This window comes from Zootoca vivipara, chromosome 11, assembly GCF_963506605.1.
Source record: "Zootoca vivipara chromosome 11, rZooViv1.1, whole genome shotgun sequence".
Classification (NCBI taxonomy): domain Eukaryota; kingdom Metazoa; phylum Chordata; class Lepidosauria; order Squamata; family Lacertidae; genus Zootoca; species Zootoca vivipara.
Window position 1 is genome coordinate 5,516,867 of NC_083286.1, and position 15,670 is coordinate 5,532,536.

Below are 15,670 nucleotides of genomic sequence, written 5' to 3' on the forward strand. Positions count from 1 at the left end.
CTGCTCTACCAATCAAACACCGCGCCTGGTTTACCTCCTCAGTGTTGGATTGGCAGAGACGTCCCCGTACCATGCAGGGGTAAACTAGGTGTGGCGTTTGATTGGCAGAGCTGCCGCCACTCGGCGTCTTCCTCCTGTTGCCATGGCCCTGGTGCTCCCGTGGGCCAGAGAGCGGAGCAGATGAGCTCCCTCTGCCTACCCGCTTCACGAGAAGAAGAAGAAGAAGTGGCGGGGGCGGAAGCCCCTGGGAAGGTAAGCACAATGCCTTCTTTCTCCAGGTGGGGAGGAAGCCCGTTTTGCGCCACTGCCACCAACCCTTTGGTGAATGAGGCAGGTGGCAAACTGAGAAGGCGGTTGGGGGTGGGGTGGGGTGGGGAGGAGGACTACTTGACCCCCTCGCAGTGTGCATAGGAATTTATATATAGGTAGGTAGGTAGGTAGGTAGTCCAGCCCTCCACAAGGTCTGAGGGACAGTGGACCGGCCCTATGCGGAAAAAGTTTGCTGACCCCTGATTTAGAGTAATAGAGAGGGACAGAGAAGAATATGGAAGTAAGTGTGGAAGTATGAGGGAAACAATTTAGAAACTATTTGTACATATTGACCTGGATCAAAGAACTACCAAACTGTATTTCAAAAATGTCAACTGTCCATCAGCTCCCTATTTCACGTGGTAAACTGCTTTTTGAAGTTGGGGTGTTTCAAAAGCAGTTTGGGAGAGGACATTGGGATCTGTTGCTGGAAGCGGGAAAGTGTTACAAAATAAAACATCTCTCTGGATCACAACCACTGTGATAAGCAGTTAGTATAGATGACCCAGGCTGAAACTGATTGGCTGTAGTTTACTTAGAATCATAGAATTGGAAGGTACTCCCAAGGGTCATCTAGTCCAACCCCCTGCAATGCAGGAATCTCAGCTAAAGCATCCATGGCAGATGGAAAGAGGTTTAATATACTGTACAAGGTTTAATTTACTGCATGTGAGCAACAGCAGCTGGCCATTAATTATAGTCTGATGCTGAAATGTAAAGCAGGAAATAAATTTTATGTTGGCTCCATAAAGACATGTAGAATAGATTGTGATGTCAGCGATCAAAGGTACAAACAATTTTTTGTAATAAGAGGGTCACGACTGGACCTAATGGTCAGGGGTCCCTTTACCTTTACCTTTTTAATTTCTGTTTTAACATAAGGATTTCATTTTTACTTATTATGTAGACAGAACACTTTGGGGGTGCAGGGCTAGCAGAAATCCACTGGACTAGTAATTGCCACACTTTTTAAAAGTGGAGTAGTAACTTGGAACTTAAATAAATTGGTGGCTGTTCAGTGCTCCCCCTCCGTCAATTCTGGAGGTAGTGATCATTTGTCTTTAAATGTGTTTGTGTATCCTCATACACGCGCGCGCACACACACACACACACACACACACACACACACACACACCGTTGCCACATACCCCTATTTATGTTGCATACAAGTGGAACCTTGCACTTGTGCTTGTTTATCACAGAGGGAAATGTAGCAAAAATGTAAGAACCAGGTATGCAGCGATGTTCCAAAAAATACAATTTAGCACAAGAAGTGCTGAACCTCAATTTTTAGCAGTGACACTTTAATGATAGGAAGCCTGCAAAATTATTTGCTATCAATTGTGAAGGCAATAACAAGCCTTGGTGGTTTTTCACACTCTCTGTGTTAAGTGCTTTCAGAATGACAGCGTAAACTGTGTTAGAGAACTCCAAGGAAGTAAAACTGATTAAAATGTTCATGCTTGAATGGTGCTGATGGAATAGTTCATTTGGACTCTCTCTACCTCCTGCAGCTCAAGCTGAAATATTAAAATTCAGTGGATTTAAATCTCTCTCCCCTCAGCTCAGGGAAAAAAAACATTACATTTTAATAGGTTTTAAACTCATAATTCACTGGTTTGGAGCAGTACTATTAAATCTATTTAAATATTACTTGTATTACTAAGGAAATGATTTAAATGATTTTGCCTGTACTGTTTCTCTCATACATATATATATATATATAGTATACATATATGTGTATAATTTTTAAAACAGTCTGGTTTAACCTTTAAGCATTTTGTTTTATTAATACAATTATATTTACTTGCTTTGGAAAATTAAAAATGTGTTAAAAGTGAATGGCAAGCTTTTATATTGCATATAATTAGTAGATTTAATTCCCCCCCCCATCAATGCTCTTGATGTACAAAGAATCCTTTCTGTGTTTGAGATTGAAATGTCTCTGTGTTCCTCATTTTCCAGTATTTTTCTTTATTATTTTTTAAAAGTGGGCAGCACATTGGTTAAAGCTTTTTGTAATATAATGTTTCTTCTTTTGATTAGTATTTAACGTGCCACCTCCTTTCTATGTTTTCTGAGATGTTTGGGGTTTGAGAGGGAAGTGGAAATCTCTGGATAGCCATGTGGTACAGATAAGTGCATACAAGTTCTAATAAAAACTTAGCATCGGTGCATGTTATTATCCCCATGGCGCCACTGGTCCATGGCTCATGCTGCTAAATGCTAATGCATTTTTGCACTGGTGCTTAACGCAAGGAGGAATTTCTGACTGTGTGAAGGGGCTGCTTTTTGCCTTTCAAATGAGTTTACTCTTTGGGTCTTTGATCTGAAACAAAGGTTAAGAAATAAGGGCTAGGCTTTGGGATGGCATAATTTGGCGCAGCTCCACTGAGTACCTTGATTTATGCCAGCTAAGAGTGTCTCCTCCTGAATCTACACAGGGAAGAGGATTTGACTGTCCCCGTTGATTCTGAACGTTTTGATTTAATGCGCAGGGAGGGGAAAGTCGCATTTTCCCTGTAAATTATGGATGGTTACAATTTCAGTTTGTTTAGTAAAGTAATTCCCACCGAATGTGTGCGTGTTCGGAGCTGCCAACCTCTGAGAGCCGGGGAGGGTGTTGTATAAATTAGTAATAGACTGTGACCTCTGTGCAGCAATCACTTATTTTTCTGGCTTTTTATTGTTTGATCAAAGGCTCTGCCTATATTAAGCTGTGCTCGGAGCTTAAAGGCTGTAAAACAAATTGGCCACCTGCTGTATACTGTATACAGATTGTTATGGCGGGAAGGCAGAAGAAGGGGTTGACATAATGGTGTGTCTGTTTCATGTTGTCTTTTGTTTCATGTTTTAGGAAACGCTGAAATATGTCATATCTTATTTAATCACAGTATGAAACAGGTGCAGTGGCATGGCTCAAAGTGTCTGCAGTTGCATATTATACTATCCTATTTGGAGATTTTAAATTAAAATTTGAAAATTTCACTTGCAGTAGCTTAGTACACTGCCTAAATAGGCTTAATAAATTCTTGGTGGATCATAGCACTTGTCATGAAGGGTTTCCCCCCTTCATCATCTGGTTCAAAAATTAAGGTTATATTACTGGGAATAAGACTTCTGAATAGCTCTGCACATAGTGATGCTAATTCAGAAGAATTCTGGTTATCAGCCATTTTCCCAGGCAAGACAGTTCCAGGTTTTCTCATATTGGGGTTGTGTTTTGCTGCATTTCAAAGATAGTCTAAATGAACAATATAATACCTGCTTTGATTAAATTTCATCCACTGGGAAATATCTTTATTATTTTTCTAGGCCTTTCTCACTTGTTTCCTTTGTTTTTGCCACTGCTCTTATGCTGCTTTTGTACATTTTACACTTTGTTTGTTTGTTTGTTTGTTTGTTTTGTTGTGTACATTAGCTTTATTCGTTTTTATTCTTGTTGTACGCTAAACTTGGTTATAGGAGGGCAAAGTAATCCTGGAATGAACCAGTAGGGTGGATGGTTTTGTTCTGATGAATATTGCAAAGCCTAACATTTAAAATGCAGAAATACTAAAAGAAAAAGTGGGCACAGGATTATTCAGTCCCTTGGCCATTTTGAAGGTTTGCAAGGGGTGTGTGAAGGGAAGCAAAACTCTCTGGGGAAAATGCAGACGGCTTAGTTGGTTTGTTGATGCATCCGATAAGTTAATTTCCTTTCCTAGTCAATACATATGGGCACACCCTAGTTACTCTAAGGTGAGTGTAGGCATTGCAGGAGCTCTTAATTCAGCGTTTCTCAACCGCTGTTCCGCGGCACACTAGTGTGCCGCGAGACGCTGGCTGGTGTGCCGCGACGTGCGGCGACGAGAAGGGCGATTTGCATTGTTCCGTGCCTGGCGGCTGCCAATAAACAGCGCTGACCCGCCGGAAAGGAAGCCGGCCGGGTCACGACGCGGGGCGAGCACAGCTCTCAACAGCCACCACCACGGGAGGGTGGTTTTAGGCAAACTTAAAGAAGCTGGCTGGATGAGCTCAACCTGAAACTTGCTGAGCAAAGGATTGTGCTGGCAGAGAAATCAGCGGCTTGTGAAGCCTTATTACAGGAGATTGCAACCAACACAGCAATTGGCAAGTGTTTCTTACAGTCATAATTATATAGTCAATATAGGGCGGCACAGAGTTAAATTTTTTAACTTTTTTAATGGTGGTGTGCCTCGTGATTTTTTTCATGGAACAAGTGTGCCTTGGCCCAAAAAAGGTTGAGAAACACTGTCTTAATTAACCCACATCTTGAGAGCCATTGAAGTGAAGATAGATGTGTTGTTCTCATATCTTGGGTAGTTTGGCCAGTTGTCCGAAAGTGTGTTATCTCTTTAAGGAAGACAAAATCTTAATTGATAACAAGTAAAATCCAGTCTGCATTGGGGGAGGTGAGGTTATAGCATCATATGAAACCCATCATATGAAACCCATTATGTCCTGTTCAATGTCTAATGACTGCCTTCTAAACCTGTGATTCCCCCCCTCTTGCTAATGTTCTCAGCATACTTTTTTCCCTGAAAGGAGACATGCTACTGACTTTTCCTCTTACATTTCTTATTCTATGATAAAGTCCAGGAGGGCAATACTAGTATGGGAGGCAGGAGTAGTGGTTAGTCTATGTGTGCTAACCCTGCATATTCAACATACATGTTATAAGGAATATGATTTTTGAAGTGTGCGTGAGTGTGTGTGTGTGTGTGAGAGAGAGAGAGAGAGAGAGAGAGAGAGAGAGAGAGAAGCAGGGTTTTGGGGTGAGTGAAATGGATCTTGGCTGCTGGTTTACTGTTAATTTAATATTAAGGATTTCTATGTCAAAGTGCTTGATATTTTATAATTTATTTTTTTCCCTTTCTAGGTTTTGTAGCTTTCTAGGTTGCTTATTTCCTCTTTCTCCTCTAATTCGGTTTCCTCCACTTGGTAGCTGTTTTTGTATGCAGTGTGACTTGACTAGTAATACTAATGAGAATATTTTAATTGGATGTTGCCTCTATTTTCCAGGCAGCATTGAAAGGATATACATACCGGTACAGCATGCATGTGGGCTGAGATATAAAGTGAGGTCTTCGAGAGATTAATTTGTCAGTTAACATTAGAAATGTCTCTGGGTTGGAGGAGGATGTTAGGGCTGTTTGGATAATGGCAATGAGCTTTCAGGGTCTATAAGGGGGAAAGCACTAGATTACTCTGGCATGGCACTGCTTGGATGATATCCAGTAGAAACCTGAATCCTTTCCAGGAAAATAGACTTCTGAATGTGCTGACTCTAACAAGAGAACATTAGAAGCTAATTTGTCCATGGTTTATAAGCACATTGTGCTTTTAATTTGATCCTTTTTTAGATATGTAGTTGGAAGATTTAAGCTTGCCATCAATATTTCATATCTTAGTTAGGAAATGGTAATGAAATCAATGGTAAACTTTTTTTTGACTCCCTCCATGTTTTCCCACTTCCCCTTTAAAACACACCAAGTCAGGTTGATTCTCATTTTGTATTATGTACCTAGAGATTAATACCAATTTTAAAAAAATGCCATACATATTTATTAATAGACAAATTACCTGAGTTTTTGGTCAAGAGAGCAACTCTACATGCTTTTTAAAAACATTCTGAAAGATTGGGCTCATGTTTCTGAGGTTTTTAAAACCTCCTACATTCATACGATTTGTTTTAAGGAAAAGCTTGGGCGTTCCTTTCAGGTTACAAAATATGAAGTGAGAAACTGGTCCTCAGCTCAGAAATCCTGATTAGGATATTTGGTTCCAGAAAAATAATTAAATAACGACTCCCTTAATTTCACTTGCCTTCTAAATTACAATTAAATAATAAAGGTGATATATTGGTATCGCATGCTCAAGAGCTCACATTGACTGGATATTATTTGAATACCTTTAAGATAACAGGGTGGGTATACGTTTGTGGAGAAATAGCAGTGCCCAAAGGACTCTGCCCAATATATGATGCCACACTCCATTACAGAATACATTTGCCCTGATGACACTATTTGCTTAATTTGTATTAGCTAGCCAGATAGTTGGAAGGTAGGATAGCATTGATTATATAATTCAATTCAGTGTTGCATTTCCTTGAAAAAGTTGGTGATTTCTAATGATCCAATCATAAATGAATCTGGTTCTTTCCCCAGATTTTTCTAAGAAAGAATGAGGCCTCTAGAACCCACTGGGTGCCCTTTCAGAATAGATGCTTGTCTTAGAGCCTCTGCATCTCAACCCACGATGTGCAGGACAGGGGGAGAGGACACTACTACACACAGGATGAGAGCCTGGGTGCAGGTTGCAGGGATCCTCCTCCTGTATGTGATGAATCCAAGGCATCTGGGCATTATGGGAAACGCAATTCTTAGATTATCTGATATATGCTTGGTAGATTGAGAAGACAAATAATAAAGTCAAAAAGAATATGTCTTTGTCCTGCCTTGTTTTTAACTGCACACATTGGAAGTTGTATATTTTCTTGGTTTAGAAAGCATGTGCATTATCTCTTTTTCAGGTTGTGGAGTCTTTTCTACAGATCAGTTAAATTTGATATGAGACATTAGTATTGTATACAGTATAAGGTTGGGGAAGAAGAGAAGGGTGGGGTGGGGTGCTGAAGCATACTCTTTTCTATAGAGTACGTGTGGGGTTTTGCGTCAGCGTCAACTGGGTAGGTTCTCTTTCTCTTCGCTTATTATATTCCCTTGGTATTGAGAGGGATTGCGGGGCAGAGTGTGGTTGGTTGTCTGCGTTTGTCTGCAGTGAGGTTTGCTTGCATTTGTGAGGGGGGAGATTGTTGGGTCAAGTTAGCCATATTGCTTTGTGTGCTGTCGGTGGATTCTTGTTGTTGTCTTGTTGGGCTGTGTATGTGATAAAGGGGAGCCATACCGGGACGAATGTGTCCTCTTCTATTTGTCCCTGTGTTAGTTTCAGTTTATTGGTTAGCTTTTCTAGTACGGCTGTTTCCCATATGGTTTGGTGCCAGTGGTCCGTGTTCACTCCTGACAGGTCTGGCTATGATGTTTCTAGCTGCTGCAAGTAGGTGGGTTATAAGCTCTTTATAATGTGAGTGGGCATTATCATCTTGGAAAATGTTCAGTAGGGCCAGTTCTAGGGTGACTTCTAATACTTGCTTAGTTATTTTGCATATTTCTTATAGGACAGTTGATTGGATCACACTTCTCAATGAAACATATTTATTTTGAAATGTTCACCCTGTAACACTGATGTGGCCTCAGCATTAATTTCAGCTTGAACAGGAACTGTTGGCTTAGGTTTGCAATTTTGTCACAGCACTCCTTCCGCGGCTAAAGTACTAGTTTTAGTCTGAGCAGAAGTCAAACTAGGATAACCTTTCCAAAGGTTTAGAACCAAAAGTTACAATAAAATAGCTGATGCAACTGGTTGTGCATCTGATTTAAATCCAGGGTGAAACGGTGGAGGTGGGGTGGGGGAATGGTAGCTTAATATATATCTTTTTCAAATTTAATCCAAGTTTAATCCCAAATTTAATCCAATTAGAAATAGTCCAGTCAAAGTTTATTAGAGTGGCACTCCAAACACCTCCCTGTGTGTCAAATGCCACCTTATGGTTAGAAACAGGAATGATACGGGTGGAGGCAAAAATCTGGATACAAGTGTGCAATCTATGGCTGAAATTACATCACAATCCTCAGGGCCTGGTCCCGTTGATACTGAAAGAAAACTATCGTTCGCCATGGATTAGGGCCATTGAAAATGAGTTACAAATTATAGGCCTTCAACAAACTCACCTCTTCTCCTGTAATTACAATATAGCCAAAAATATAGTCAAACAGAGAATAATTGACATTGAGAGGCAGAATGATTTAAATAAAGTTCCATCTTTCCTGATATCAGAAGACCGAAGATATCTGTCGCTTCCAGCTGATTATCTAACCCATTTAGAGATACTGTACCATCACACAGAAAGGCGTTTACTCTGGCCAGGTTTCATATACTGCCGTCAGCGGTTCTATATGGGAAGTTTAGACAAGTTCCCCAAGAAGACAGTCTCTGTCCGTGCAGTTCTGGAGAAATAGAGACCACCACCATGTATCTTTTCGTTGCTCCTTTTACAGAGACCTCTGAAACGAATCTACCCTAAAGATATTTGACGAGTTACCTGGACGATCTGAAGAATTGTAAATTAAATGGCTCCTTTCAGACTCTAATCCAAAGGTCACTGCTATGGTGGCAAGATTCTGTGCAAATGCTATCAAAATTCAGGAAGTACAGTTCTTAAATTAACTACTGAATAGAGCCAAGCAGATTCCATCCTAATTTATAGCGCAAAGTAAATAATCAGTATAAAAATAAGGATCAAAGGTTGATTGATCCTTTTAGATAAGTTGTTTTAGTTTATTTTAAAAAGTTTTTTTTAAAAAAAAAATATTTTAAACATTGATGGTATAATGTAAATTACTGTGCTGGTCGGTGACCGTAATAAAGATTTATCTATCTAGCTACCTTTTTCAAATGATAAATTTGATTGAAAGGTATTAAGATTTGAACACAGTACAGTGTTGCCCATTTACATAATAGGCAGGGGTAAGTCTTGGAGTTTTGATGGGGTGTTTTGTTTCTGTTATTTGGGGGTGGTAATGCAAGTTGTTCCTGCCCCTTTTTAAACTTTCTTAAAAGCTTGGATACACACACACAGAGAGAAAGAGAGTGAGTGAGTTTGCTTAAAGAGCATGGTTTGTGAAAGTGAAAGCTGATTTCAGAGTCATTTTGTGAATCGTAAGTAAAGGGGGGGCGGGGGGGGGCTATTGTCTGGGCAAGTGTGAACTGAAGCTGTTCCCTGTTAGGATAGATTGAGCATGACACATTTCTTCCTTCTACCACTGTATCCCCCCCACCCCCGCCCCCCCCACGATTCTCACTCGGCAGCATCAACAAACCATCTACCCCACAATGGTTAGTATAGTAGAAAGCTTGATGCAGCCTTGGCTGAGGTCAAGCACTCCAATTCTAACCTCTCAAGGGCTTTCTCTATGTGTTGCCAGTGTACTGGTAAAAATGACTTTAAACTCTTGTCAGCGCAGTTACTGGTGCATGCATCACGGTCCCACTCAAATAAACCTGTCACAACACAGAGTCAGCAGCTAGAGAAGAGTACAAGGGCAGGCCTCTAGCTTTTCATTCGAGCATCACTAAACGTGCGCAGAGTGCCCAATTATTTCAGCATTATTGAGCAAGCCTACAGGAGGACCCAAGCTTTGCTACATTAGATTTTCTTTAGTAATTTGCTCAAGTACCGCTGAGGACACTTAAAGGACTTAAAACGGTGGCTGCAACCAGTTTCCTTTTCTGGATTGTTAATTCAGGTTTCCTCTTTCAAATTAACTCTCACTGCACGCTGCGCAGCAGCTCTAGGAGAACTGTTTAACACTAATTTTCTCAATTTTCTCCTTTTTTTTGGTGCGTGCGCAAAACTTTATTGCTGCTTTCATTGTTAACTTGTGTGTTTTGATTATACATGTGTATATATGTGTGTTACTGCTCCTGGAAGAGCTGCTCTTGAAAGGCCAGGCTTATCATGTTGGTTTTGTTCTTTCCAACACTGCAGTTTTAAAATATCCTAATAAAGTTGATGGTGTGCAGCCTTCCTCACTGCCCTACCCCCTAATTTTCCAGACATTATAGGATGTAGTGCCAATCTAGATGTTTAATGGACTACATTTCCCATCATCCCTGGCCATTGGATGTGCTGGCTGGAGATGATAGTAATTGGGAGTCCCAACAGCATATTGGAGGACGGTGCGTTGGCTACTCTTGCAGTAAACAATTGTGCATTTCAGCCAATTTCATTTATCAAATGTCTCCACCTGCACCAAGATGCTGTACTGTCTTTAATTATTTTTTGTGAAGCAAGGCCATTGACTGGTTGACAGCCCTTGAAGATACACGAGTGCAGTCCAGGACACAGTTAACTGCATTTAAATCTTTCTTCCCTGGAACAAATTCAATATCTGTGTTTAATTTTTCACAGCAGCAGCAACTCCAGGCCCAGCATTTGTCGCATGGACATGGTCTCCCAGTGCCTCTCACTCCGCACCCTTCAGGATTGCAACCACCGGCCATCCCACCCATTGGCAGCAGCGCTGGTCTTTTAGCCTTGTCGAGTGCCCTTGGGGGCCAGTCCCATCTCCCGATCAAAGATGAAAAGAAGCATCATGATAACGACCACCAAAGAGGTAGGAGATGTTTCACTGGCCTTCCTCTTCGTGGAGAGGGAGGAGTGGGTAACAAAAGATTTGGTGAGCATGCAAGGGCAAGAGTCATCTTGGAACTCATGGAAGGTTCGGTCGCCTTAAAGAATTGAACTCATTCTCTTTTCCCGTCACCTATTCATAGAATCCCCTCCATGGAACATGTACAGTGGTACCTCTACTTACAAATAACTCTACTTACGAATTTTTCTACTTACAAATGGAGCTCCGTCCGCCATCTTGGATGCGGTTTAGATAGGATTTTTTCTACTTACGAATTTTTAGCTAGGGTTGCTTCGACTTACGAATTTTTTCTCCCAATGCATTCCTATGGAATTCGACGTACAAAATTTTTCGACTTACAAATCTGTGTTCGGAACACATTAAATTCATAAGTAGAGGTACCACTGTACATGGTGGCATGCCTCTTTTCTCCTTTCCTTGAAAGCCTTGCTCAGAATCCACATTTTCCATATGCCCTTTGGCTTGTCTCATAAAATTTATTCCCTACTGTAACCAATCCTGAAAGACATGTACAGTGGTACCTCGGGTTACAACGCTTCGGGTTACAGACTCCACTAACCCGGAAGTAGTACCTCGGGTTAAGAACTTTGCCCCAGGATGAGAACGGAAATCACGCGCCGGCGGTGGCAGCAGGAGGCCTCATTAGTTAAAGTGGTACCTCAGGTTAAGAACGGACCTCCGGAATGAACTAAGTTCGTAACCAGAGGTAACACTGTAACTGCATCTGCCCACATTATTCCCTCCCTACCCTTCTTTTGCCCATCTCTCTATTATTTTCATAATCTCAGCTTCTTGGGGGCAGGGATCAATTTATTTTGCACCCCAGGGAGGTCACTTCAGTGCTGCTAACACAGCAGTTTGACTTCACCCCCGGAGGTGCATTCCATTGTTTCTCAAGACAGGCGGATACCAGTAATTCTGTAAGGCACCATGAGTCAGGTGGCTTTCAAATTTCAAAGGGCTGTCCCACAGACGATGGAGCAGAATTCTGTCCTCTAGAAAAACAGGGAGCAACTAGAACCAGTGGGTGGAAATTGCAGGGAAGCAGATTTCCGATAAATATTAGGTGAAACCGCCCAATAAGAGCTGTTCGGCAGGGGAAGGGATTCCCTCAGGGGGTAGTGTAAGGTTCGCGTTTGCAGGATATATTTAAGGAGAGGCTGGACTGTCATTCTCCAGGATGCTGTAGTTGCATCCTGCATCGCAAATTCTGCATCTGAGCACATGACCTCCAAGTTCCCTTCCAACACTTTGATTTTGTGATCTGCTGATAGCCACTGGCCTGGTTCAGTTATATTGCTAAACCATGGTATAGCATTGCAAGAACAAGCCTGCATCAGCCTTGGGTTTGCACACATCTCCTTTGCACAAGGAGGTTAAAGGCTTCAGCATTTGATTTAGAACTGTCTATATCAACTATTAGTTCTGATTCTTGTTAGAAGAGTTAACTTGATTCTCTTTGGTGTTAACTAATAAAACAACAAGCCACAGCTCCATGAGTTTGAATATCACAGGAAATAGTGGATAGTTCTAAAGTGGAAATATTCAGTCTCATTGTGTGTACATAGTAGGAGGGAGGGGGGGGCTATAAAGCCAGAGGTTAAGCATTATGTTTGGGTAAATAAAAATAATGATGCTGTGTATAACCCTTGATTTGGATGGTGTAAGGATGGCAATGTTGGAAGTATACTCTTGTTGGGACAAGAAATTTGCTGTGGGCCATAATGTTAAGAGATAAGGATTGGATGCAGTGTACTTTGCTCCTATTTATTCTCTTTGAAAAGCAAATACTTAGCTATATCTTGTACTGTAGATTCCTACATTATTGCTATAATATTTGTTGCTAGAAAGTGTCAGTAAGCCAATATATTCAGATGATAAATTCAATTTATAAAATTAGTTGTACAATACAGGTGTCAATAAGAGACTGCACAGATTAGATTATATGTGTGTGTTATTTATTTATTTATTTATTTATTTATTTATTTATTTATTTTAGCAGGGATTAGGTTGGGGGGGAGGGTAAAGAAATGCATATTTTTATGTAAGCTAACATCTCTCTCTCTCTCTCTCTCTCTCTCTCTCTCTCTCTCTCTCTCTCTCTCTCTCTGCCATGTTGGTGCTGCTGTTGTGCATGAAGATAGAGACTCCATAAAGGTAAGACTCCATTTCACAATTGGGAGGATTAGCTTAAAAGAAATGCAGTACTTTTTTATTGTAGTTGAAAGAAAGCATAGGAGGTGTTGCGATTGTAGCTAGATATAATCTGTATTGATTATCAGAGTCTTGGGTCAGCTATTCCAAAGGTGCTACATATAAAGAAAACCTCAAACGGTCACACGATAACGATCAGTAGCTGCTGTGAGAACTATTTATGTGTGCTTTGCTTCTTGGCTGATTCCTGAGCAATACACCCTACTCTTCTTATCAGGAAGTTTTCAGGATGAATGAATTGATGCATGCTGGCTGTTTTGAGAGGTTTTGAGTTGCAGGGGAGACAACACACAAGGGATCCTTCCTGCTTCCCCAACTCCTAAATCCCAAGAGGACCTTCATTCCAATGTGCAGCTCTGTAGCAGAGAGAGAATTCACTCTGGGCTTGTCTCCCATCTGTTAAACGGTTGTCTGGAGTGACTCCCATAATTTTGAGCCTAGTAATGAATATTTTCACTGGAATTAGTGTTGGTGCCTGGAGGCTTTTTGATATTTTAACACAAATTAGCTGTACCGAAGCATGGCCTTTCAGATCTTTGGGTATGAAAAGCGTCCTAAATGTGAGCGCTAATCTGTTGTCAAGCAGAAACTAAGACAGCTGTCTTTCTAATAACATTCTCCAACCCAGATTCTAAGCTGGTATGCTATGTAAAATAGAACATTAGAGCTGATCTAATAGCCCAGAATAGAATATGCTTTGTATTTTTGTGTAAAAAAATAAAGCCAACTAGCCAAAAACAGTTTAATGGCTGCTTGTATGACACAGTACTAAACAGATTCAATTGATGATAGTTGAAAAACCAAATTAAAATAATAGCCTTGTCTATTACATGCCACCAACATGAGTTTGACCAAACTGCGGGAGGCAGTGGAAGACAGGAGTGCCTGGAATGCTATGGTCCATGGGGTCACGAAGAGTTGGACACGACTAAATGACTAAACAACAACAATAACAACAACAACATAACACAATAAAATAACCTCAGCCAGAAAGTAAATTACAAGCTACTCTAAACAAAAAAGTGTATAAATTAATTTTCTAAAAGTCATCCGTGAACCAGCCAACTCCCACATCATAAGGTTGGTCAGTACCTCATGATTCCACTCTAGAACATTTCTGGATGCGCATGAAATTCATTTATTCACCGCTGCCAAAACTCTGGAATAGACACATATCCTGAATGGATTTTTGCTATTCATGAGCTTCTCATGTATTTTTAGAAGGGGGTTGGAACAAGGCTGGCATCTTCACCACAGAAACTGCTCTGCCATCCTCTAGTGCAGGATTAGCCAATGGCTAATCAGTTGAAGCTCCAAGAGCTTGGCAGGTGCTTATAGTGAAAGGCAGAAAAGCTCCACTTCGCAATGGCTTCAAGCTGGACGAAGATGGCATGGGGTAGGAGTATGTCCTGACAACCATAGGGTTTTGGCTAGCCATCCAAAATTAGCTGGCTCCTGACTCAGAACCTGCTGAAAAGAAACCATACCTGGGTTCAGGAATGTTTTCACACCCCAAATAGAAGGCTGTGGTTCCAGGTTGAAGTGCTACTTTTCTCCATCCCTTCTGTGGAGAGGAGTTCCACAGGGACAGCAGCATCACAGAGAAGATAAAACAAGCTTCCCCATGCTCTCTGTTCCCACTCACCTCACATGGAAGTAAGATAAGGAAAATCAGCACGGCACTAAAGATACGCAGTGTTCATTCTACAAAAAAGATCTCGCAGTGCTTTCTGAAGATGCTCAGGCTTCATTAAATTCCCACTCACCTACCCTGTTCAAGAGAAAAGGTGGCTCAAACCTGGAAGCAGTTGGGTGCTTTTTTGCACATTGTTTGCAGTTGATGCATACTTTCATGAAGCATGTAAGCAAGAAGGCACTTTCTAAAGCAGGGCTGGGAAACCTATGGCACTTCAAACATTGTTGGACTCCTATATCCATCAGCTCCAGCCAACATAGCCAGTGGCGAGAGACAGCGGGTGTTGTAATCCAACGGCATTTTTGAAGACCACAGGTCCCTCACCTCTGATCTACAGTATATAGGACTTAAGGTTTTATGCAAAAACAATCTTGAGCAGTTGGAAGAGATTCATACTCAAAGCCTTTTGTCTCCAGTGAAGTGCCAGAGTGACTTCAGGTTTGCAGTTAATGACACCTGAAACTTTTTCCTATGTGCATTTCATAGTAAGTGTTGTTCTGACGTGCCACAGTGATACACTCCCAGGTACAATGTTTCTAACAATACATGCATAAGGCGCTACTAAAAACAGAGTTGATCTTGATGTGTTCTTAGATGCGATATCCAGATATGGATCATTGGTACAAATGCAATTTAGCATGAAAATAACAGGAAAGTATAAACCTGCATGTATGAAGTCCACCATGGAGAGTGGAGGAAATGGCTTCATGTTAACAACTATTCTTCTCTCTTTCCTGAAATGGGAGAGGTCTGCAGTCTGAACCCTATCCCAGTCCTCTGCTGGTGCTGTTCACAGCTTTGTCATGTTGCAACAGAGTGGATTTGACCTTGTTCTTGTCACTTTCACAGTTACCCTCAGGGTTCTTAACAGCTGCAAACTGACAAGAACTGTCAGTTTTCCATCTGCAATAATTTCCAGTGTGTGCAGCAGTGGCAGAATAACGGTCTTTCTGCAGACTGAAGGAGCCAGCATTAAATCAGTTTACAAATGGTCCAGTTTCCCAAATAATAAGTCCTCAAAAAGAAAGGAAGGAAGCCATATATGTACCCCACCTTTCTGCCCTAAAATACCCAACCAATTTACTGTCCTTGTTAACAGTTAAAATAAGTTCATCCCAAAAAACCCAGTCCCCAATAAAACAATCCATTTTGTTATTTTTCTTATTTGAACTAT

The 15,670-nt window shown here is 41.1% G+C and overlaps 1 protein-coding gene across 8 annotated transcripts in view; it reads left to right on the top strand.

The window, feature by feature from the left end:
- Window positions 1-15,670, top strand: part of LOC118076889 (transducin-like enhancer protein 4) — a 133,719-nt gene that overhangs the window by 65,232 nt on the left and 52,817 nt on the right. For 5 of the 8 annotated variants that reach the window (XM_035100057.2, XM_060280071.1, XM_060280068.1 and 2 more), the window contains 2 exons: window positions 10,343-10,547; window positions 12,727-12,743. In XM_035100057.2, the coding sequence (XP_034955948.1) occupies window positions 10,343-10,547; window positions 12,727-12,743 (222 nt within the window). The remainder of the gene's footprint in view (window positions 1-10,342; window positions 10,548-12,726; window positions 12,744-15,670) is intronic. The other 3 variants (XM_060280067.1, XM_060280072.1, XM_060280069.1) reach the window with 1 other exon arrangement.